We start from the raw sequence: 26,091 nt of genomic DNA on the forward strand, positions 1-26,091 counted from the left end.
TATTCTCCTAAACTCCCTTGGAGTCAGAATTCTGTTATATAATATTAAATTAATTTTGAGGTAAAAGAAGTGTGCCGTAATGAATCTTTTTAAAAATATAATAGACGTCCCACCAAAATTGAAGTAACAAAGCAAGGTACATGTAAATACTTGGACTGAGTTGCTTACATTTATAGAATAAACTTAATGTAATAAGAACGTTTAAATTCTTGATATGGAAATACAGACTATAGTAATTGTTGTGGGACAGTATTTGTTTTAGCTATGTCTGCCTCTCTAAAACTTTTAATACAACCCATATACTTAAAAAGAGGTGATACTTGAGATTGCCAATAATTCACATTATTGTTGTGAACTGCCCTGAGATCTGTGAAGGGCAGTATGCAAATTTAATAAATAATAAACAATTAGCTGCAGAATTTACTGAGCATCCCACCCCTGCAAGAACCTTCATAAAAAGGAGTCTCTGTAAAAGTAATTTCAAACCTAAGAGTGAAGACTAGTGGAAGAATCTGATAAATCTACAGAATTGATAAATCATCATTAGTACAAAATTCAACTTGCAAGCACTCAACTATAACCCAACACATGACAGGACTAGTACATGATAAAGGCAATGTATATTTATTCACTTTACAAAGGAGGGCAGTATTTGGTTGCAACAGCTCCAATTATAGACAAATAACTGTACATTATACTGGTTAATGGCTCAAAACCTTTACCCAACCTTGCTCTCAAAAATTGTTCATACCACTTCAGTTTAATTGAACTAATGGCAACCCCTGTTCTGCCCCGAAGATTAAAAATTCCTAATAAATGTATACGCGTTGTGTTACATTATTCACAAGCATCTGCCCCCTCTTTTCATTTTTTTTTTATCCTTATCCTTCCAAAGATGGACTCTTGTCTCTGGGTCAGCATTAAACTTATATACAAGCTCAATTAAAATTAAGAGGTCAGGAACCACCAATGAACCTAATTTTCTTTTGTTTTTCTGAAGTACAAGAAAAGTGACTGATTTTACACACACACACACACACACACATATAAAAAGTTTGGTTTCAAAAAGAAAATGCTTTGCTCAGCCTGATAGGCATTGTACCACTGCCAAGGCCTAAGTAATTCGGTTATGAGCGAACGGATATGGGCGGAGAGAGAGAAGAGGAAGAACAATCAACATTAAGGTCTTACAAAAATATTTATTCTCTTCCAAAAAATGCAGCAAGGTGCCAACTGGAAAAGTACTTAACTAAAGAGGGCTAAGGTAGAAGTGGTCTTCATTCCGTCAGAATTTGGAACTGTTGAAACTGAGCTGCAACAAGTTTATCATCCAAAGAGCCTTGGTAAAACTATTTCATTCAAGATGCAAAATGAAATGTCCAGAAAATGGGGGGCAATCTTTGCCTACTATGTAGAAGAAAAATCTTTCACTGTGATCCCAGGAAGTATAGGACAGGCGGTAAAGGAATAAGAAGGCTGGCATTGTTACACATTCTGGGCTTGGAAATACAGTGTCCCAATATGCCATCACAGCCGTTGGGGCCAAGTATCCCTTGTGTGTTGTAAGCGGTTTTCAGCATGGCAGTCCAGAAAGTTTTGGAGGCCAGTTAATAGGAGTTTTCGCCCCCTTTTAAAGCATATGCTATTCTTCTTCACTTTCATTTTCTGGATCCAAATCTGATTCCCCATTGATTTCTTTTTCTATAGCCATTTCTTGTTCGTCGCCTGAAAGTTCATCTCTTTCATCGTTCTCATCGCTTTCCTCTTTCTCTTTCTCATCCTCTTCATCCCAGTTCTCCTGCAGGAGAAAGTGACAAGACACGTGACTACTGTGATCACTTTTAAGAGCCTGACCTCCAAGCGTGGGGAAAGGAACTAACTGGGAGCTTTTACTTACATCTGAATCATTTTCTCCAGCCATCTCATCATCCGAACCTTCCTCTGATGATTCTGTCAGGACAGAATGCACGAGGTTTGAGACAGACCTTTCTTCAAAGAGATACTAAGAGCGTGCACTACTATATGCTAAAAAACTCTTTCATTTAACCTATTGTTATATTAGTTGGGAAGATCCAAAGCAATTTTGCTGGCAGAAAAAACCAGGTTCAGTAGGGTTCAAAGTTTAACAGCAGTCCCCAAGCCCTCTTAAAGAAGACTAACAAGCTGGTTTCAGCCTGTAACATGGAAGCAAAAACCCCTTTATGCTTCTCATTTTGTTCTAACCCTCACCAAATCCTCTAGTCATTCAGGACCAGTAAACTAGCCAGCCAACTTCTAGAATTATTCTGACCAAACACTCTGGCACTACAATTAGGCAAGCTGCATGGTTAATAATGTTTTTAAATAGATATTTTATATATGCAAACATACACGCATACGAGTGAGATCGTGTTTTAATTATATTAATGTTTAATTGTTGTTGGGGTTTTTTAGCTGCTTCTTTATAATCTGCAAGCCATCTTGAGTCCCCATCAGGTTAATCAATGACACCATTGTTTTTTATCTCTGGACTGCGGCAGTAGCGTTTCAATTTCTGATGGGATATATACATTTTATATAGATTTTATATAAAGCCTATATACATGCAGTCTTAAGGCTTTATATGACATCTCCTCCCCCTGTCTATACCATGTCACCTGTCCCCACTAACCCAAACATCTGCATGTTCAAGGGGACACCTGAAAAGGGCCCCTACATGGCTATAATTGTATGCCTGGATGGAAACGGCCTTTTCAGATGTTTTGCTGAACTCATGAGTATAGGGGACTGGACATGCAATGCTGAACATGGGGCAGCAGGCTCAGTCCAACTCTTCCTGCCATGCAGAGACTAATACAGGAAGCAACTTTTGAGAGCCTGACATGAACACAGCAATAAAACTGATCCAACTATTTGGGGCTTATTTCAGCGATGTGGAATCATTCTCTTCCTTACCAATGGCAGTCTATAAGACCAAAATGCTACACGCACAAATCTAAATCTGAAACAAAGGGGCCATGGCCTTAACAGAGCCCATCTTGTTCCCCGATAGCTCCCAAGGCACCTCCACTTAAGTCCCTTTCCTTACCTTCTTCATACACCAGCTTTGCAGTCTGGTTGACATCAGGCACATCCTGAGTCTGTTCCAATGCAGCAACCTGAAAATAAATGTATGGCATTAACAGGGGCTGTAGCAATATTTTATAAAATGATACCATTCTACCACATGTGTAGAACTTGCATTACTTCATAGAAAGTAAAATGAATTGCGTGCAATTAAAAAGCAGTGCTGCTCGGAGAGCTTGTTGTGTTCCTGTTGGATGAGAAAAGTTTACAATACAACTAAAAGCATATGGATGTTTCAGACGGTTACATTAAATGTTTGCATCTCTAACACCTGATTCTGCCCATATGCTCAGAAACACTTCTTGAAAATTTTAAGACTTAATGAATGCCAGAAAGTTATCCAGAATAGTATGTTATTGTAATATAAAAATAATCACACAGAGACATATACGTCTTTCAAAATATTTCCAAAGAAATATCCTCGTTTCTCTGTAATAGATCATGAGGAGCCTTCTGGCATCTGAAAGACTCAAAACGTTATTGTGGCAAAAACGTCCATGGGCTACAACTTTGTTAGCTGCTCAGATGTATTCTTCACAGTAGACTGAACCAATATACTGCAGGATATATTGTCATCAAGATGACAATGTGGGATTTAGTTCTTAACTGCTTATGTCACGACTATTAGCTTTTAAGGAGCAACAGGACTGTGAGAAATACTGTACAGTACTATTAAAATCAATTATTACACCCAGGAGAGTATAAGCCATGATTCTTGTAAGATGTAACATCCCTCCATTCTTACATTCATAGTTTTCCTGTGCCCTACAACCCACTTCAACTCACCTGGGTGACAATAAGGTAGAGTTTCCCATGTAAGCGAGAGAGCTTCTGCAAAGTCTTCACTCTGCTCTCCATTAACTGATATAGCATTCCCAGCTGAGGGACCAGATCTGGCAACTGAGGAGAAGGAGAGGGAGAAAGCATTTGTCTCTTAACAAGATACATGGGAATAGTCAACATTTTATTATAACACCAAGCCAGCTGCAATATTATAAATATTAAATATACACATATACATAAGAGTGGTACATGGTTATCTCCCACTTTGATTACTGCAATATGCTCTATGTGGGGCTACCTTTGAAGGTGACTTGGAAACTACAATTAATACAGAATGCGGCAGCTAGACTGGTGTCTGGGAGCAGCCGCTGGGACCATGTAACTCCTTGTCCTAAAACATCTACATTGGCTCCCAGTATGTTTCCGAACACAATTCAAAGTATCGGTGTTGACTTTTAAAGCCCTAAACGGCCTCATGCTCAGTATACCTGAAGGAGCGTCTCCACCCACATTGTTCAGCCCAGACACTGAGGTCCAGCTCTGAGGGCTTTCTTGGTAGTGACGCTCATCCTGTGGAATGCCTTCCCATCAGATGTCAAAGGTACAACCAATTACTGGGTCTCATCTTCTGGAATATGGCCTTCTCTGTGGTGACTCCCCAGTTCTGAAATTCCATTCCATGGGCATGAGACCAGCAGCATCAGTAATGGTTTTCTCCCACAAAGCAAAAGTATTACAGGTACTAAGAATCAGTGTCCAATTCTTCCTTTCTCCCCACCTGATGTTAGATGATGGGTAGGTGGGCATATCTGGACCAAACAGGGAGGCCCGAAGAGGCACACAGGTTGGATTAACACCACTAAGTTAATCAATGAGAGACACCATTGTTATTTGTCACTGGACTGCTGCAGTGGGGTTTCAATTTTTGAAGGTGTGGATCTGCCCATAGTCTCAATATCAGCACAATTCAGAACCATGGGCAGAGCTTCTGCTTGCATGCAATGGGGCTTAGCATTAAGAATCAGTGAGCTTTGGGACAGGCAAAGAATTCAGGTCACACAAATGGGATCGTTGAAGCACAAAGCTGGGACAGAGGAGAGCGTTTAAGAGTACTTACTGTTGAAAGGTAAGATGCATGTATAGTTAAAACGGCCTTTAGCCATCGAACCATTTGTGAGGCGCTGGAAAACAAGGAGTAAAGAGAGTGACCTGCATTTACTGACATGGGTTAGAAAAACAATACAAAGCATGCTTCATATCTCAAGATGAAGAACCCAGCCCACTTCACAAAGGGATACAAATGAAGAAACTGTCAGAAATCATGATGTGCACAATGCACCATCTATGTAAGCAGTACGGTTCACAGCAGTGGCATTTCATAGAATCATAGAGTTGGAAGAGACCACAAGGGCCATCGAGTCCAACCCCCTGCCAAGCAGGAAACACCATCAGAGCACTCCTGACATATGGTTGTCAAGCCTCTGCTTAAAGACCTCCAAAGAAGGAGACTCCACCACACTCCTTGGCAGCAAATTCCACTGTCGAACAGCCCATACTGTCATTTACATCAGCCCAAAGTGCAGCACGGCCTCGCTCACATCTTATTTCCCCCAAAGCAGATGAGAGTGCACATAGAAAGCTACCTCAATGCAGAATTACGACCATCTAACCCAGAATCGCCTGGCTCCCCAGGGTGTCAGGCAAAGATCAACCAGGACAACTCTAAGTTATTATGACAGATTTAGCCATTCCGTCATCTTTAATAATTGATGAATTTGCAATAGCAATAACTATCAGTTTGCCTGAAAGATAAATAAATCAGATGCACATCTGTCTGTGGATGTCACCCAGCCATGCGGCATTCCTTTAAAATGGATACACACTCAAAATGCACATCTGGTGCTACTAACTGAACATTAATGCTCTTTTAAGCACCACTACTGCTGGATCGGGAGACTATCATTTATCACTGTCTAACAGAAGGATGTATCAGAGCTGTTATAAGGAACTTTCCTCCCTTTTAAATATTGATTAGTACAGTTTCAGATGTTTTTATGATATTTAACTGCTGGTTATGTCTCCTTTGATAGTAACTCTTTTACAGAATTATGTCATATATGTTGACCGCCGCCCTGAGTTGTGCTTCCACATTTTAATGAAGAAAAATATGTAATCTCTGCTTACCTATATGGGTGCCCTTGCAGCCTTTTTGTGAGCTAAAATGGAATAGAGAAAGCAGGCACAGCTATAACAAGACTGATATAAACAGTTTTCTTCAGTAAGGCAAATATAAATTCTCGGGTTCAAAACCTTGCTTCCAATTAGGTTTGTAACTCAGCTTTCTGTTCCATTTGCTATTTTATTCATCATCATCATAAAGTATTTTTTATAGCACAGTTTTGTTACTGGAGCACAAAAACCCCCAGAAAACAGTGTACTACATGGCAAACCAGATTGCAAAACCTTATCTATCAACATCAGCTTATTAAAATATTGGTCCATTGGTTAAATGCTGGTTTCAGACTTGGTTTTTTTTATTTTTAAACAAAGGGCTGCACAAAGTGAGCCCTTGGTTTAACCAGTGATCATTCAGCAAGTTTGATTATAGTGTGATAACTCTGTTGAACACTGAGAAAGCAGAATGGAACTTGATATAAAATTCAAAATCATGCACTGCACTCATTTTTAACCACAAGTTACAACATAATGTGATGTTTCAGTGTTCAGCTGCCATCAGAATAAAAGCCAATGGGCAAATTCAAGACAACATGCTGTGGTTTGTGTACAAATCGGTTTGGTTTCTACACACAGCTGTTTACCAATCTGAACAGCAAAATATAATTTAAAGAGAAGCCTCCTGCAAACGAGCAGAGATGGTTCGTAGGGATGGGTTGTGCCAAACTGATTGCCATTTATTATCTGCAATTATGATCCCTAAGTCTCTTTCTTTATATGTAGTTCTAGTATTTACATGAAAACCAATAAAATTTGGATAGTCTGAGCAGCGTAACTTCTGTCAAGTAGCACAGCGGCAATATTCTCATCTGAATATGTCATGGTAGCCATTCCGCTTGGAATAATGCAATGAACTACATTCATTTGTGGTGAAATGCATTCTATGCAGATATTACTAAGGTACAGTGCTGTCTGTTTCCATTTTTCAGAACAACCATTTATTTCACTTCTGGTGCTGCATCAGGTTTTATGTGACAAGAAACTAACTTGTTTTCATAACTGGCTTTCAGCTTGACAAGGCACAGAATCTTGAGACCTAAAGGCCACCCCATTTCATATGAAAGAGACATACCATTCCAGTTTATGACAAAGCTTGTGTCTGCCTTGCTTAAACTAAGACTCTGGTGTAATGTTGGTATTGTCGTGACTTATAATAAAATATTTTTTACCTCATGCAGCAGAGGAATGACAGAGTACACAGGCATTCTGGCTACTGTTTTCTTTATTATTGCTTCCTTCTTTGTTTGAAGCACTTTCTGTTAAAAGAGGGGAAAGCAAATCAGTGAAAGAACCATGTTACTAGCTTATGCTTGGCACCAAAAATGCCCTGTATCAGAAGCCAGTGTGGCATATTGAGTAGTGCACTGTAATTCAACTGGTAAAGCCAAAGTTCAAAGTCCCACTCATCAGATGGCCTTGGACTAGTCAGTCAGTCTCTCTCTCTCTCTCTCTCTCTCTCTCTCTCTCTCTCACACACACACATACATACACACACACACACACCTCAGCTCATTTGGTAGAGCATGAGACTTAATCTCAGGGTCATGAATTCAAGCCCTATACAGGGCAGAAGGTTGGACTAGATGACCCTCGTGGTCCCTTCCAACTCTACAATACTATGAATATAATACAAAAACAAAATGTTTCAACGTGGAGTGGTCATGCTCACTATTAAACTTGTCAGCCATGCTTTCCTCAACAACACTTGAGTTCCAGCCACCCTCCCACCAGGTTTTCAGTTCATTCCAAACAGCTACTGCATGAATGTACTTCCACTCACGCAACAGGACTTCACCTTCCCCTCTTCCCCCCAGGCACACCTCAATTCTGCTCCAGAGTATCTCCCAACTCTCCCGAGCAGATTTTGAGGGTGCACAAGGGAGAGTGGTCCCTTTGTGCAAGCGAAATTCCATTCTGCATGTGCACAATACAGTACTGGATGAAACGCTATGACAGCATTCTGTGGTGACTGAGCAAAATTAGTCCTCATGAAGACTTCTTTTGGTACTTCTGCAAATGTTGGGGTTCCCCAAGTTTACAGTATCTCCCGTCCCCTTGAAAACATGTGCTACCATTTAAGCAACAGAACTCACAGCCACAACATCGAAAATAGAGGGAACATGTGGAACATGCAACCCTGGGGTGTGGGTAGCCTGCTGCATGAACAGGCATGCAGTAACCAAAGCAAACCCCTCATTTAATTATTTCTATGCTACCATTCAGTAAAGCTTCCAGGGTGACTTACACATAAGCAATACATAAAACCTAATAAATAAAATACTAAACATGGCTATTTGGTACAAGAGGGAGTCTTCCCTAACCACAACGCTCTTTACACTTACATTTAGTATTTCAGGATCACTGCTTTCCAAACCCTGAACTAAAAGGACTGCAAAATTGTCCGTCTGTGGAAGGCCTCCCGTTGACTGTTTCATTTTCATCACATCAATATCCATTGCACCAAGGCGGTCTTCAATGCTCTCCTATACAGCAAGGAAAAGGTCGTTCTTATTTGCACAGCAAGGGGCACTACATACAGGACAATATCCCCATAATTAAGCTTTGTGGTGCTTTTTATGCCTCCCACCTATAAGCCAAATCCCTCTTCACAGCACTACAGTTGCATGTGGAAAGACCAGTCATTCATTAAGCTTAAGGACAGAACAAAATCAAGATAATGGATGACCAGGAAGTGGGGCATTCTTTAGCAGTTTTTGCTTGGGGGGCTGTTGTTACTTTGGTGGGTGTTAATTCTTTGTATCTTTAGCTTGTATCTTATGATTTTTGTGGAAATTGTTCAATTTGTTTGTATACTTTTTGATGTTTGCTTATTGTTTATGACTTTTTGTTTGTAGTTACATATGTTTTTAAAATATATATATATTCTAAGCCGTCCTTGGAAAGGCAGCATACAAATAAAATGATTTAGTTTCAATTCCCTGGGTTGAACTTTTGACCACTTCATGTGAACCTCTGAACTGTCTGGTTAGAATAATCACTTAAAAACAAATAGCAATCATTTCCCCACCACCACCACAAAATATACACACAAAGCGTGTAGCTTCACAGGTACATATGCCATTGATATTGCATACTGGCCAGACACACTGTGCCTCAACACTGCCCCATGTGAACTGAGAATGTGCCCCAACACTGCCCCACAAATGTGTACACTATAAAGAAAAGCAAAAGGGAAAGCAAATAATTGTACTTCAAGAAGGCGTATCCACTGTATTTGGCCTTCTTGTTGAGAAACCACAGGGATCCCAGAATACAACGTGAAAGTTAGTGTACTGAAGAAATATCTAAAGTGCATTCTCCTCCACAGTGTGTACTGTACAGTCATACATGATGATTGTGCTGTGCATTTATTCTAGGCCAAACATCAATTCACCTCTCTACCAGCTGCAGTAGACTTTCTTTTGGTCTCCATTTTCTCTCCACGAAATGAAGGTTTGATAGCTGCACTATGTCCAGGAAGTCCAGGCATTAGCGTTTTGACTTCTGAGTTGATAATGGGAGTTTTCACCTTTTAAAAAAGAAGAAGAAAAGATATCTGCATTTGTACGAGTACAACTGCCCCCCCTATTTTACACAGTAATTTTGATCTTGTTCCAATTTAATTTGCACAACAGATATTTCACTTGAAACCAAAACTGTTCTTTTAAGAGAAAACATACCTGGCAGCTAGTTCGTTATTTAAACAATTTAAACAGTAAGAAAAATAACAGAAACAAGATACTTACTAAGCAAACAGAACTGCAGGGTTAATACCTAGAATTTAAATTTTATGATCTTTAAAATGCACTTTTAAAAAACCTCCTCCTAATAACGTGTTGAAATCTCTTGTGCCTTAGGAACTGAAACCCATTATTGCTCGAATGGCAGAACAGCTAATGCCGCCATATGCCAGTTCTCAGTTGCATCAGTTTTTTTGTTTTGTTTTTACACCTTTATTAGTGGCTTAAACCATACTGATTGCTAAGATTCAATGGGCAGCTGCTAGGGAAAGGCAAGCTCTCCAGTCCCTCCTCCCAGGAAGCATATTAACAGGAGATACAAGGTAGGTAGGTAGACTGATCACTCCTTAAGTCATATATGTGGGTGGAGGGTATCAAAGGTCAGCAAAAGCATGACAATTTCCCATGGGATTTCCGTTTGCATTCTTACAGCAAGACAGCAGAAGCTCAAATGGCCTTCCCACATTTTCTTTTATTCTGCCTGTACTGAGACCTGTGGAAGTGTCTGTCCCCCCACTTATGCAATTAAAATCCTTATGCACAACAGTGGGTCCGTGGGCCTTCTTTGAGTAAAACTTAATTGGGTACAACTTTTGAATGATATGGTTACTTTAACATGAATTTATTTGCAAGAAAAGTCTGCATTCTGGAAATCTGAGTTTTCGCCAAAGGTCATAAACTAAACCACTGGAACCATCCATGCTCAATTTGTACACGGATAAGTAACAAAATAAGCAACAGCTAATAGCACCAGATGCATGACAAAAACAGAACTTACATATTTTCAGTAATTACAGGACAATGCTCTATGCATGTCTACTCAGAAGTAAGCCACACTGATTTCCATTGTGCTTATTCCCAAAGATGATTAGACTGCAGCATAATTTTGGCTCATTAAGCAACACTCATTTGGCTCATTAAGTAACTATCCTGCTTACAATGAGTCTACTCTTTTGGTGGGCTTTGTTTGGATCCTAATTATAAGGGCTCCTAGAACAGAGAGGCATGCCCCTGTGAGATATACAAATTGCTTTTCATCTGTTAGGTATGCTCAGACAGCCAAGAGAAATGTGTCGTCATTGGAATTCAGCAAAAAGCGAAACCAAGATCAAAGTCATCACAGCATACCCAAGGACCCTTAAACTTTCCCTTCCTTTGTGGCTAGCGTAGCAGAAGAAGCCCTGTAAGTTCACTGTTAGAAAGCTTACATTCGCCCATCTATGCCAATATGCAAGTGGATAAACTATCAAGAAAGAAGAAGAGTTTGGATATGATCTCCTGCTTTATCACTACCCTAAGGAGTCTCAAAGCTAACATTCTCCTTTCCCTTCCTCCCCCACAACAAACACTCTTTGAGGTGAGTGGGGCTGAGAGACTTCAGAGAAGTGTGACTAGCCCAAGATCACCCAGCAGCTGCATGTGGAGGAGCGGAGACGCGAACCTGGTTCACCAGATTATGAGTCTACCGCTCTTAACCACTACACCACACTGGCTCTCTGATGACAAAACAGTTTTGTAGGCGCTGTTAAGACAACATAGACTCTTATCATCATGACTATACACACAGATCCCTCATTTTAAACATATGCATAGCAGAATTGAACTATGTGTGCCAGAGCAATTCTAATGGATGAAATGTATCTTAGGTTCAAATCATCTTCATAGACAAAAATGCCAGTGTATTTAAAAATACATTCCGGGATGCCATCATGCACTTGCCATTTATTTATTTTTTACTCTATATATTATATCAAAGAAACCAACATCTCCATTATGAAAAGGATTACTTAAAAATAGATTTCAATCTTACCTTTGTCACAGCCATTTCTGTTTTAAGCATCAAGGTCTTCTGAATGTCTCTTACTAAGCACATATGTGACTCTGTAGTATTCACAGGCTACAACAGAGGGAGACACAAAAATAGATGTCAATACTTTCACAGGTCAGTAACAGTTTTTAGTCACAGTATCCAAGTAGTTTCAGTAACAGGGAAGACTCTTGAATGAAAGCTTTTTAGGTTGTCCACTTCCCCCAATCATGTAACCTATGTATAAACTAAGCTAACAAAGTTTTAATTGCAACTGAATTGCAAAAACAAGAGGCTATATGAACTTTTAATTAATGAATTTTTAATTATGAAGCAAAATCAAAGCTTTCCTGAAATACTACAAGGAGCATCAGATAAAACTCAGCATGAAATAGTAATAATCTCAACTTAGATTCAGATTTTGTATCAAGGCATCAACTTTTGAGTTTCAAAAAGACATCACATACCACTCTCTCAATGACAGGCTGTAAGGAGTTTCCATACATAAGTAGCAACGATTCCTTATCGGAACAAAATGCAGCTGCTAGAATAGGGATTGGCTTTGGCGTGGCATCACTTCCCTCTCCAGATGTTGCTACCTGGATTGTACATTTTGATGTCAATGGTTTTTTGCAGGAACTGCAAGGAAATAAGTCTGTTAAATATTATATTCTGCACACCTGTCTCCGCAGTTTTAAAATCTCTTCACAGCAAACATGGGAGCAAGCCTCACAACCTTCCAAAGCTATTTTTTACTGCCAATCAATGCTCAAGCTCCATGATGAATGAAGTTAGGCATTAATCTGTATACAATCCTTCATAAAAAAAAAATTATCCCAGGTTGGTTTGCCTTGACAGAACCAACCAAAGACCATCAAGTAGCCAATCAAATTCTTTGTAGTATGCCATCAACGCAACTACCTTAGAGTTTGAAGGCTGTAGAAGAAGAGAAGAAGAGTTTGGATTTGATATCCCGCCTTTCACTCCCTTTAAGGAGTCTCAAAGCAGCTAACATTCTCCCTTCCCTTCCTCCCCCACAACAAACACTCTGTGAGGTGAGTGGGGCTGAGAGACTTCAGACAAGCCCAAGGTCACCCAGCAGCTGCATGTGGAGGAGCGGAGACGTGAACCTGGTTTCCCAGATTACAAGACTACCGCTCTACAGAACTACAGGTACCATGTGCTAAGATGGCAAGGAGAGTAAGCCTCAAGTTTGCCATTTTGCTGACAGGTTAACAAAGGCAAGTTATATTTGCCTAAAGTGATAATCAATTGCAAACCTGAGTGCCGCCCCCCTCAATTTCACAGTCCTCTGCCTCAGTCATTTAAAACAATTCAAAAAGTACAGCTGAAAGGACTTCTATTAAAGATAAAATTATAAGACAAACACAAATATTGCGCTTTATTAAAAAGAGTATTCAGTGTTTCAGATATATCCAAACTGAACCTTGCTGCCAACAAAGATTTGCCCCACTACTCTCTTCCACGCTTTGGTAACACACTATTGAAATAGAGATGTGTGTATGTTTAAATACCAACTTACCCATTCAAGACTTGTTCAAATAAGTGCAACTGTCCATCTCTGCATACAACTGCTAGTTTAACTGGCTGAAAAGAAATAATACATCATCAGATCACAAAACAACTACCATATCAATAATTCAGATATTTTCTCTACTTCTATAAATGTGGTCAATTAGGTTAGTTGGTTAGAGTATAGTGCTGATAACGCGAAGGTTGCAGGTCAATCCCCGTATGGGGCAGCTGCATATTCCTGCATTGCAGGGGGTTGATCCTCAGGGTCCAATTCCAACTCTATGATTCTATGAAATGTTCACCAGACACATTTACTATAAATACAACTTAATTATCAAAAATCACAAAGTTTATTTTTAATGGCTGCTTTTTAAGTTCTCCAGTTATACAAAATAGATCTGAACTGAGCCAAAATAGTTTCTACACAGTGGCATCAGAAAATCAATAGGTAAGTTACGGGACCGCCTCTCCTGGTATGCCCCACAGAGGAACCTACGGTCTGCAAATAAAAACATCCTGAAGGTCCCAGGCCACAGGGAGGTTAGGCTGGCCTCAACTAGAGCCAGGGCTTTCTCGGCTGTGGCTCCAATCTGGTGGAACGCTCTGTCACAAGAGACATGGGCCCTGCGGGACCTGACATCTTTCCGCAGGGCCTGCAAGACAGAGTTGTTCCACCAGGCCTTTGGCCAGGGCGCAGCCTGACTCCCTCCTCTGGCAACCTGCACAGAATTTTGCTTAATGGTTGCCATCAATTTGATTTTAATTAATTTTTATAATGGAATGTTTTTAGAATGTCAGATTATTTGATTGTTTGATTATTTGATTGTTGTTAGCCACCCTGAGCCTTCGGCTGGGGAGGGCGGGACATACATACATACATAAATATTATTATTATTATTATTATTATTATTATTATTATTATTATTATTTCCTTACCTCCTCTTTGCTTTCTGACATTGTCAGGTCAATATGGATTGGCTCATCTGTAGCCATGAAACTCATTACAGCATTCCTTTCTTTCCTGTCTGATCTCACCTGCCTTGAGATATAATAGTGACAAAAATGAGGCAAAAATAACAAAACAATGACACCATAGTGTAACGTAAGCACATGCTCAGAGAACCCTGGAAATTCATTTCTGCACTGAACTGTGAAGGAGTAGAAGCCACGTTTTTCATTACATCTGTTCACAGCAACTATCCAAAATCCACATTTCTGATCATGGAGCTTTTTGTGTTTCTAAGTACATTTCATATTTTGGGGTACAAACTGACAACACTGATTGCTGGGGGGGGGGGAGCTACATACCAAACATTGAGTAACCGGTCGTGCACTGCTCCAGATAAGAAATATAGCCCTGTAATTCCATCGAAGGGTTGATTTTCATTGGGAGGCCGTACTGTGACGAACATAAGAGTTGAAACTGCTGTAGCATGTCCTGTGAAATGCTAGAGAAGAAATTTAATTTTAGAAATGAAACCCAATTTAAAAATGTAAGACAAAAGATCTGTTCTACACACCAGTTCTACCAAAATCAATAGGATTTTCTTACAAGAAAATGAATTTAGGATTAGGATGAAAGGCAAGTATTTTAAATCCAATAACAATAAGCTTATATGCACTGCAGCAGAAGTTGTAAGTCTTGTGTTTGGGATAAATGAAGAGGTAAACTGGTAACGATGTTCTTTATCCAAAAAAAGAAATGATGAGCTTGAGCAAGTCATTTTAAGAATGCATTTCAGTACATTAGATCATTATCTCATGATGTTATTGCTTTCTATTTCTCCAATCATTATTCTTTCCATAAGAGTTAATCTATTCCATCTTTCTGTAGAGCTTCCCAGAAAGGTAATATAAAAAATGTCAGGTTCAACAATCAAAGAGGCTCCTTAGAATAGCAGGAAACCTATTACAAATTAGTTTTGCATAATAATGCATTACAGTGTCTAGGGGTGGGAGGGACAGGCAGCATGTCATTCTCATGTGCTCAATGGTACTGGATTTCTGCACGTAACAGAAGCATTTTTCCAGAGTTAGTGGAAAAATAAGCACAGGGTAATCATTGGTCAGTGTGCTTCAAAAGAAACAAACTTCTAGGTCTGGGTATATCCGTCATTCGAGCTCATCAGCTCAACAACATAAACTGTTGTGTTAGACTGGGAACCGCCTTAGAAAGCTTTAGACAAACTATTGTTGTATAAGGCAATCAACGGCTATTTTTCTCATCTCCTGCTTATAAACTTCCCATAGGTACCTGGTTGGTTTCTATGGGAAACAGAACCCTGGAGAAGACAGGATTTTGGTCTACTCTAGCATTACACTTATGTTATGTTTAACTAAAAATCTAAAAAAGTGTGTGTGTGATGAGGCTGATGGAAGGAGACTTCCCTGCCCACTCTTTCCCATGGCAGCACACCAAAAAGACTCTTCCAAAGGTTGGGAGACCCCACATAATCAAGCAAACGTAACAGCTGAGATTGAGAGTTGACAAGAGTCTTCTTCTGGATCAAAGAGCCTTTTGTCTGCTTAGGGAAACCCCTGGACACAACTCTATGCTTTTCCATAATGCAGATGTAATTTGGTGAACAGGCTGCTGGCAGTGCTCAGACACAGCCAAGGAATCTCATGTCCTCATTCAACTGTCAGCCAGTAGAAACCACATTGACAGTATCATCACAGCAAACCTTCCAGCAAACCTCTATCTTAAATTATATTACTTAAACAGGATGAAGTGAAGCAACACAGTTCACCATAAGAAGTTAGCAATCTTCCCTATGTTCTTATTTACCCCAAGTGAATACTTACTCTGTAGACTTCCTTGGTCTCCAGGTCCCACAATTTGATAGATCGACCAGCTGAAAGAAGCATCTTTCCATCAGGACTGATGCATAGTGAGCTCACACTGCTGTTATCTCCTTTCCATTTGCTAGAAAGTTTGAGAAGAATGGGAAGAACAGTGAGCACAGCCCTGTCAAGAGTACGTACCATTGCAAAAATAAAAGGAGGAGCATTTAAAATAATAGAATTCTGTAGCCTCAAAACATTTGTTTCAAGAGTGTTAATGTGCCATGGGAAGTGATTTGCAAGAAGTATTAAAATTACAAAAAAAACCAATTAAAAGCAAGTAATTAAAACATTTAAAAGATCAAAACACATCAGCACCTATATATCTGGACAGGCTTGCCTAAACAAAAATATTTTAAGCAGGCACCAAAAAGAATACAGTGAAGGAACCTGCCTGGTATCAACAGGCAGGGAGATCCAAAGTGTAGGTGCTGCCACAGTATCTTACAACTGTAGAATGAGTATTATGTGGCACCTGTAACACAACCAGGTCCAGTCGAGTGGACATGTATAAGGTATGGTAATCCTGAAAGTAAACTGGTCCCAAGCTGTTAAGGGTTTTATCTGACAATAGTATATATATTTTAAATATATAAATGTGCATATAGTTTTTCAGGGCTCATCAGAACTGTGCCAGCCCAGCCCACTCAAATACTGACCTCATTTGTAACAGCTTAAGAGACCTACACAACTGTACTCTGGGCATTTGTATGCTAACATATACAGGCAACCTCCAATTTGCATGTGGGTTGCATCCCAGGTAATCGTGTGATGGTGAAGTGCGCATAAATCCGCCCCGCCCCCTTTTCTGGCCACTTCCAAGTTGCCATGATGCGCAGGTGCATGGCCACACATCAATTGGACATGCATCAACTGGTTGTTGCCTGTATGCCAAGTGCAACATGTAAATGTTAGGCTGAGCAGGGAAGGCAACGCAATTATGTGTAAGGTCTGTAAATCTGCATTAGGCTTCCGGTATTCCAAATCATATATATTTTGGTTTAGCCATTCCTTGCAGAACCTCAATAACTTCAGAGAAGCCAGAAAAAATAAGTGAGGAAGAAACATTCCCTTTTTTGCAAATGGACTTGTTCAACACAGGAAGTCTCCTATTAAGTTTGCATGCTTTAATATTCAGAAAATGTGCTTTAATAACCAAAACAGATAAATAGACCTTGTGCTTTCTCCTGCCGCCCCCCTTTAAGAAACTTTGAAATGCTGAGCTTCTTCTAAATCCAGGAAATACTCCCAAAGACAGAGTTTAAATGCACCTATCTGAAATAAAGTCAGATTCACTCCTGTAATAACATCAGTAGTGATATTATCACTGTACAGCTATAAACACCTCCAGGCACCTGCAACATCTCATCTCTCATATACCTATGATTTTTATCTCATGTTCTCTACACTGAATGTGCTCCCTGATTACAACTAAAATAACTCACAAATAAATCCTTTTAGCAGCAAAACAACCTAGCGTCCACATAGCAGCCACCAATTTAATTGCTACATAAAGTAAAGGCCTTAAGCTCCCCAACTTGAATGAGAATTCTTACTGCACGCACATCATAATATAGAGGAAATAATTTGCTGCAGAAAATATGCCATTCCCCCCCCCCCATGTCTTAAACCTCCATGTATGGCATCTACTCCAGCAATAAATTCTCTGTACTGTTTTGTGTTGTTTTTAAAACCAGACTCACCATTTCACTTTGCACGTCTGTGTGTTCCATTCCACAATGTGTTTGTCATCTGAACAGCTATATAAGCAGCCATTGTCCTGGTGCCACCGTACACAGTTTATTTTACGGTCATGACCACTCTAGATGAAAAGAAAAGGTTATTAGCAAGTAACATCACTTCCCTAGTGGGGTTAGATCAATCTCTGCTACCCTTCTGTGGCCACTTCAGTACTTTTGCAATAACATTTGTCACTGGGGTGCTTGTGGATTACTCTGTTCACACCCAGTAACTTAATGCTTAGGACAAACTTCTTCAGGACAAAGTAGTGGAAAACACATGGCTCTGTTAGCCAGGGTTGAACTAGACATAGTAGCAGCAGACAGACCATGTTTGAACACAGATGGACTGTTATTATTAGTAGTAGCATCACTGTTGTCATTTGTTGTTGTTGCATTTATAACTCACCTTTTTCGCCAAGAAGCTCAAGGTGACAAACATGGTTCTCCCATTCCTAATTTACTCCCCATAATAACCCGGTGAGGAAGTTAGATTGAGAAGCAGTTAATTTTCCTCATCCAACTACTGTCTCCATCCCAAGTAACGCCATGCCCAATGAAAAATCCTGAAGAGCCCAACAGCTTGCCACATTCTTCTGACTTTTTGGGTTGGTACTAATAAAGGTGCTATCTAAGAGTGGGCGTTGGAGGGGTTTTTTCCTCTCTTATGGACCAACATGTCTATATCCTTGTTTTTAATTGTTTGAGTACCTCTTTCCTGAGCTGTCCCATAATCACTACATCTAGTCATATAAGAGATGTGTCCACTCTCTCATGCTCTTCTACTTTTCAAGTTCTCCCTGAATCATTTTAAGAAGGGGCTCTAGAGCATTACCATAGATGATATGAGGATCTGCAGAAACACCTCTAGCAACTGGGCAGAAGATGTAGAAAATGTACCATTTTCAAATGCGTCTTTAAAAATTGTACAATAAAAGCCACAACAAGGAACTACAAACTGTGACTTCAAGTGCAACCCTAGGAAAACTGTGAAAAGTGGTGGGGCAGATTAAAACGAATAACAGGTAACATCAAATTACATCACATCATTGGCATGCAGGCAAAGATTGCTAGAAACAGCCCGGCAGGCCAAAGGTTCCCCATTATGGGTACCGGAACTTGCTTATTACTGACATATTGAGGAGGTATGAATATTTTATGCATTTGTATAACATTTCTAATCACCCTCCGAAATTGTTTACCTTTTGGTAACTGCAGCCCAGCGAAAATGCATGATGCAAGCCACTGACTTACTACCCAAATACCAGGGAATACTTCCAGAATATCAAGGAAGCGAAATTTGTCCATCTGTGTCATGAGACTCTTCTGGCATTTCAGCCTGCTTCTGGCTTAACTTGAATTATCCCCCCTTGAATTCTTTATACATCATGCTATTCCTTTAAGTCCACTTACCTGGACACTAACATACATGTTAAAAAACCACAGGTCCACCAAGAGAGATCCTTCAGACACATTGTCATTTACCCAAATATTAACTTCCCATCTTTTCAGTCACAGACAGGGAAGTACACTCTTTTAGAAAATCTAAATAAGTTACTTATGAAGGACTTTGTTCAAGTAAAATTCATATAAACAGCACACTGTCAGAGCTGCATGAAATTTGGGTAATTTATTCTCTTATCTTGTCGTGTATTTCACCAAAAACACAGGCATTTCAGGTTCCCATGACACCTTGCAGGTTTTACAAATTCCATTTCTAACTGCATCAATGCTTGAACCATTTTATGTGAGTTATGATTAAGCTAGTCTAATAAAACCTATGTTAAGAAAAATACAATTTATTTTAGTCGTAGAAAAACATTGAATGTTGTTGCAAGTAATACTTACTAGTTTACTCTGTAATTCTCCTCTTATTGTGCTGTATAACAAAATGCTGCCAACTGCAGTACCAATAGCCAAAAGATCTAACTGTTCACCTGCTTCTGCAGCTTCAGATTTCCTCTTCTTTCTCTGAGGGCCTTCCTGTAAAGTGATCAAATGAAGACAGAAGAAATAGTCTGGTTGGCTATATTAAATTACAGTTTTACAGGCAAGGTCAGGGATAACCAATATTGTGCCCTCCAGGTGAAGCTGCAGTCCACTTTGCATCTTTCCTGATCATACTGGGCTGGGCTAATGGGAGCTGCAGTTCAACACCTAGAGGGCTCCACGTTTGCTATCCTTGGGCAAAACAAAACAAAGTTTATTCACACATTGAAGGGGATGAACTTAGAGCCTTAGTTGTATATTTCAAAGAAAACCCAGAACAAAACCAAGCTCCTGCTTTAAATGCTTTATTCCCCAAATGAGACAACCTATACTCAATATTAAGTATTGCCTTTATTCCAGTAAGGGCCATATTCAAGAACAAGTTCAAAAGCACACATTTTGCTCTCTTTTTTCTCGTCTCCAAAACAAGCTAAAAATATTCTGCAAAATCTCTCTCCCAGCCACATAAAGAGGAAGGCATCATCTTCAATTTATTCATTTAAAAAGACTATGCCAAAAGTATGTTATTCACCTAAGGCTACAAAAAGAGCTAATATGAATTAACAGAAAATGTTGTTCTTAACTGCCACCTTTAAAAAATATTGGGCCACAACTCAAATCATTCTGATCCAGTTATGCTTTTATTAACTCAGGAGGATTGTCTCACTAAGTAAACAATGGACAACCATTTTTGCTATAGTTACATTATTTTAACTGATTTTCTATCTTCCTTTTTCTTCCAGCAGCCTGTAGGAACTCCTCCTCTCTTTTTTAACTCGTTTCTCTGAATCTCTTTATTAATCCTCTCCCCCAGTGTGCTCTGCTCTCGCCATCCTCTTTGTAGTATGCATCTAGTCTTTCCTCTCTGCTTCAGTTCGCTCATAACACTAAGCCAAACCATTGCTTAGTGTGGTGTTTCCCAGAGAGGAAACTGTCGCTGCTGCATTCCTCTCCGAATTCTGCTGCCACCATGCTACCCAGGGTAAAGCCATGGTGTGACTTAGTTCATCATCCAAACCACAAGCTTGTAACCAATAACCAAGGATTTTTCCCCTTATTTAAAAAAAAAACAGCTTGCAATTTGCCTGGAATGAGACAAACCACAAATGTGAGTTTTGACAACATACTAAGCCAAACCATGGCATAGCTCTGGGCAGCACAGCAGCAGGACAAGGGCATGAGTGCAGTGGCTGTGGTCTCCTCACTGGGAATCCACATGCTCACACAGTAAGTCAAGATTTGGTTTAGTGTTACTTGCAAACTGGGTTTCACTCCTTGCCACCATGGATGTGAGCCCCACCCTCCATTACCCCCTCTCTTTTCTATTTCCCTGCCCAAAGGCTTCTGATGCCCTATTTGTTTATAATATTAAACCATTTTTTTCCATTTTGTTCTACATAAGTCACAATTCTCTCCTCTCTGCTTTCAGTTTCTATTTTGCTGTTTCTCTGCAGGCCAGCTCCCCTGCTCCCAGACCAACATCTGCCTTCCAGCTTTGGCAGTAATGTTACTCAAGATTTTCACCCTTCCCACAAGTGACACCAGTGAAGGAGTCTCAGGCATAGGCAAGACACACAGCATGACTGGCATGTGTCAGTCTGGACAATACTCTGAACTAGACCACCACACAAAGAGCATATTTGATTTCTCACCTATAAACTCACTAAGCTGATTCTCTCTGAACTGCTAGCATGAAAACCTGAAGTCTACTTTCTTAAACTTATTTTAGGTTTGTACTGTTTTGAATTAAGCTCCGCACAAGCCACAAGAACAAACTTTGGTTTCTGGCACCTAAAGTAGAAAGGAGAACCAAAAACATATACAAATCGCTTATATGTCTGTACGTGTGTGTGTGTGTAAATTAACATCTACAACCACACTAAGCTTGTTGGACTACAAGTCCCATGATCCCTGACCACCGGCCATCCTAGTTGGGGCTGATTAATCCACAACATCTGGAGGGCCTAGGTTGACCATCTGTGACATAAATGGTTGTTTGCTTTCAAATCAGAATTGGAAATATTTACAGCTCAGCTTCTGATTCTGTTTTAGAATCTTACTACAACTCATACAAACCATTTTTGCCTGTTTCAGACACTGCAGTGAATCACAGTATGTCTGAATCAGGATATGAGGAAAGGAATAAGAGAGTGTGGTCTGAGTATGTGTGTGTAGCTTTAACAATTGTATCAATTGCTACAATAATTTCATTTAATACAAAAAAAAACCCACCTACACACAAAACTCTCCACTAAGTGATTATACCTTTCCACACATAAAATCAAATTTGTCAACAAATTTAGTAAGCATTTGGGTTCTTAATTTTAAGGTTACAAGTAAATCATATTGAATGAAGTACTGATTTCAAAAGCCAGCACTGTGAGTTTTAGAGATGTTAAGGCTTTTTGGAATCAATGTTATCTAAACAGTTACATTTCTTTCTCTCTGCAGACCACTGGCTTTTTTACAGGTCTCAAATTTCAGCACAAAGAAGCAATACAGTATTAAGATCTCGGGGGGGGGGGCTTACTCCTGTTCAAACTGGGCATGGACAGAAGAAAGAAAGTACCCTGAAATATAGACTGCCCAGGTTGCGTTGAATGCTGCCAGGAAATCTGCTTTCTGTTTTATACTCATCTCCAGGACATTCTTGGTAGCAAGCCTTCCCTCTCAAAAATGTGTAGCCCTTTTAAATACATTAAAAGGTGTTGAGAAATGTGTGGTGTTACAATATATAGATAAGCTTCATGTGAACAGAGGTGTTTTGGCACATGAATTATTCTGATCAAGAATACAGTCCTACGCTGGAAGTTGAACGGAATCTGTTCCGGAAATGCATTCGACTTCCAAAACGTTCGGAAACCAAAGTACGGCTTCTGATTGGCTGCAGGGTGCAGCCAATCAATCGGAAGCCCCGTCGGATGTTTGGGTTCCAAAGAACATTCACAAACAGGAACACTCACTTCCAGGTTTGCAGTGTTTGGGAGCCAAAACTTCCAAGTACCAAGGCGTTCGGAATCCAAGATACAACTGTAATGATTTTTATGTACAGTGGTGCCCCGCAAGACGAAATTAATTCGTTCCGCAATTTTTGTCGTCTAGCGAATTTTTCGTCTTGCGAAGCACGAAATCCCATAGGAATGCATTGAAAATCAATTAATGCGTTCCTATGGTCAAAAAAAGTCCAAACAAAGCCAAATTTGGTATAACAACAGTTTATTAACTGCTCTTTAAAGTCACACATACTGTAAAGAGCAGTTCAAAAATTTAAGGGAAAATAAATTAACTTTATAAACAAAACATGTCTTTGTTTTTAGTCAAAGAAAAAAAGTTGCGAGACGTTTTCGTCTTGCGAAGCAAGCCCATAGGGGAAATTCGTCTTGCGAGGCAAATCGCGAACGGAAAAAACTTTCGTCTAGCGAGTTTTTTGTATTGCGAGGCATTCGTCTTGCGGGGCACCACTGTATTATTAAATAACATGAGCAACATGAATGGTTCAAGAAAGGGTGTTTTAGTTCTGCAACATTTAAAACAGAATTGGCTAACAAATGTGCCTATGGAAACAAAGTTTATGTCTGTACTCTACACTGACTTATATGTGACCATAGGAAAAAACATACACTAAATTTCTTCTTTCAAAATCGCACTCCCACTTGCTACAAGACTAGCAGTAACTTTGCTGCATTCCTTGGAAAACCAAGATAAAAAGGAAACCCTTCTAAGTTTGTGAATGATGTGGTGATATTGAAAAGGCTGCCTCTATTTATTTGTTCACATATCAGATTTAGTACAAAGAGCTCACAAGGCCACTGTTCCACTGGGATCAATACTGAGCAACTGATGGACTGTGCAGAAAATATCTAACTAACAGAAAAAGCAGGTTATAAATAAAATAGTAAATTAGGACACCAAGGCTACATTCTATACACATTTAATAGGACTTACATTTGAATAAACAGGGATGGGATTTTGCTGAAAAACACCCATGTGCCAAATGAGGACAACTGTTGCAGCACAAGGCTACAGCCTTCAAAAGCAACCTTTGAAACAATCCTTACAACAACCCTGTGAGGTAGGTTAAGAGGCTGTGACTGGCCAAAGGTCCCCCCTGTGAGCTTCAAGACTGAATGGGGATTTGAACCCTGATCTCCTAAGTCCTAATCTGACACTTTAACTACTACACCACACTGGCTTCCTAAAGTACTTCTGCTATGGGGCAGCTATATAAATTAGGTAGGTAAATAAATAAATATGGGGAAAGCAAAACGTCAGAGAAGGATCTGAAATATTTTCCTTGAAGCATGAATTTGTCTTATTCTGGATTGTTTTGAGATTTGAGACTTTTTTCCTTTGAAACATAAAGCGGTATAGGAATGAAAATATTAGTAAGAAATCTCATTGCCAAAAAAAGGTACCTAGACATTCTGTTGTGGCAACTGTAACCTAGGTTTAAGCATTTGGCAATTAGCTTCTATATCTCTTACACGGCTCCCTTGCCATTTATCCTTACTCTCACTAAAGAAATTGAGATGTACAGGAACTAGTTTGACACCCCTACAGTGATCACCCACTGGAGTGAATTCATTTGCACAGGATGAAGTAAAGGGGTGCACTGAAGAACATAACCGGGGGGGGGGGGCTGCCCCACATGCTCTGTTACCAGCTATCAAGGATGCAGCCCACTCCTAACTTGATCTGAAGGGTGGGGATTTATTTCTTAGTATCATTCGAGTGGAATAGCATTATACACAGAGAGGGAGAAAGTTACACACACCACCCAAGGCTGAGTCCTCAGCATCATCTCTGGACTCAGGAATTGGATTAGGAAAGGGGGGGGGCATATCTCAGTAATACCACTACTTGCTTTTTTATGCAAACCACCCCAAATTCAGCCCTCCTGTGTGAAACCTGAAAAGATACTATACTCCCAGAGAGTGCAGATGATAGGTGTTTGGGTTTTTTTAATGGAATAAAGTAGCTCCCTGAGTTCCTAACTTGAGATCTTGTTTAGAGCTTGGGGGGGGTGGGAGGGAGAACGACCACCCAGGGCTTCTTTACAGACCGAGTCTAGGCTACCTAGTCAAGGCCAGGATGCGGTTTCGCCCTGGTGGCGCAGATTCCACTCGCACGGGGCGCAAACTCCTCTCTGCCAGCCACCATGCGACGGCCTCGGGGCGGAGCCACAGCGGAACACATGTGCTGCAGCTGCGGCCCAAGGGAGCCCTGGTGGTGGTGGTGGTGGACGGGGCCCGCTAGAGCAGAAATCCTCAACCCCCCCCCCAAAAAAAAGAATCGGGGAAAGAGGAGGAACCCCCCCCACTCACCCCTATTGCAAAACCACTACACCCCCTACGAGGCCAGGCCAGAAAGCCCTGCTTTTTCCTCCTGGGCACCCGAGGCCCAGCCGCACGTGAGGAAGAAGCAAGGCTCGCTGCTGCTTCGGTTTTTTTCTGGGGGGTGGGGTGGGAGAGGCCTCCACTTTCCTGCCTCCCCCCCCTCGTTCACCCCCCCCTGCATAGACTGACAGGCTCCCTCCCGTCGGGGGAGGCGAAGGAGGCCCAGCCTTCCCGTCCCGTCCCGCTCCGACCCCCTTCAGCCCCGGAGGGACGGGGATACCTTGCTGGGCGGCGGGCGGCCTCCTCCTCCTGCTCCCGGCGGCGCCCAGGCCAGGCAGGTACAAGCGGCGCTGAGGTGGGCAGAGGGCACGTACTCGTGGTGCAGGCGGCTGCTGCCCGTCTCCCACACGCGGAGCCGCCCGTCGGGCCCCGACAGAGCCACCAAGCGCCGCCCGCCGGGGGAGAAGGCGCACGGGGCCGCCGCCGCGAAGACCGGCAGCGCGCCGGTGGGGGCCGCCGCCACGGCCGAGGCCTCTTCTCTCGAGCATGCTCCTGCCGCTGACGCCGACGCCATGGCGCTCGCTCGCTCGCTCCCGCACTCGAGGCCCGGCCCTCTCTGCTCCCAGCAGGCAAGCGGGCGGCCCCGCGGCAGCCACGTGGTCCGGAACCCCCCCCCCCACTTCCTCCCTGCGCAGGCGCGCTAGCCTCGGCCTGCCTAGCGCGTCTCGGTCGCGCTGACGGGATGCAAGGCGTCTCCTCTTGCCCGGAGAGGCGCGCGCGCAGGCAGGAAGGCAGAGAGAGGCAGGCAGGGGCTTCGCTCAGTCGGCCGAGGGGCGGGCACAGTGGCTCGTCTCCTCCAGCGTCTGTGTGGCTCATAGCTGTCCACTTTCCCCTTTTCTTGCAAGGAGTCCTATTCGGAATAAGGGAATTTCCCATAAAAAAGGGAAACGTTGACAGCTCTGGTGTGCTTTGCTCGC

At 41.2% G+C, this 26,091-nt stretch overlaps 1 protein-coding gene across 1 annotated transcript; it reads right to left on the reverse strand.

The window, feature by feature from the left end:
* Window positions 1–608: 608 nt before the first annotated feature.
* Window positions 609–25,703, reverse strand: WDR43 (WD repeat domain 43). The gene is made up of 18 exons (XM_082214835.1): window positions 25,395–25,703; window positions 19,638–19,772; window positions 17,754–17,872; window positions 16,012–16,132; window positions 14,515–14,654; window positions 14,143–14,245; window positions 13,214–13,278; window positions 12,138–12,309; window positions 11,674–11,760; window positions 9,518–9,652; window positions 8,466–8,606; window positions 7,293–7,379; window positions 6,073–6,104; window positions 5,006–5,069; window positions 3,892–4,005; window positions 3,068–3,137; window positions 1,898–1,950; window positions 609–1,798 (listed from the first exon to the last, which is right to left on the reverse strand). Exons 1-18 carry the CDS (start codon window positions 25,686–25,688, stop codon window positions 1,643–1,645), a joined length of 2,088 nt encoding a protein of 695 aa, XP_082070961.1. The 5' UTR covers window positions 25,689–25,703; the 3' UTR covers window positions 609–1,642.
* Window positions 25,704–26,091: the final 388 nt, after the last annotated feature.

The sequence above is a fragment of the Podarcis vaucheri genome, assembly GCF_965113315.1.
Source record: "Podarcis vaucheri genome assembly, chromosome: 3".
In the NCBI taxonomy this organism is placed as follows: Eukaryota; Metazoa; Chordata; class Lepidosauria; order Squamata; family Lacertidae; genus Podarcis; species Podarcis vaucheri.

What these genes read in the sequence shown, in the direction of transcription:
- WDR43 (XM_082214835.1), bottom strand. Translation starts at nt 25,688, where the DNA reads ATGGCGTCGGCGTCAGCGGCAGGAGCATGCTCGAGAGAAGAGGCCTCG. An exon ending in AGCCTGTCATTGAGAGAGTG is followed by an intron (nt 11,761 to 12,137) that starts GTATGTGATGTC and finishes CCTCTGTTGTAG; the next exon opens with CCTGTGAATACTACAGAGTC. An exon ending in AAAGCTGGTGTATGAAGAAG is followed by an intron (nt 1,951 to 3,067) that starts GTAAGGAAAGGG and finishes CTGTCCTGACAG; the next exon opens with AATCATCAGAGGAAGGTTCG.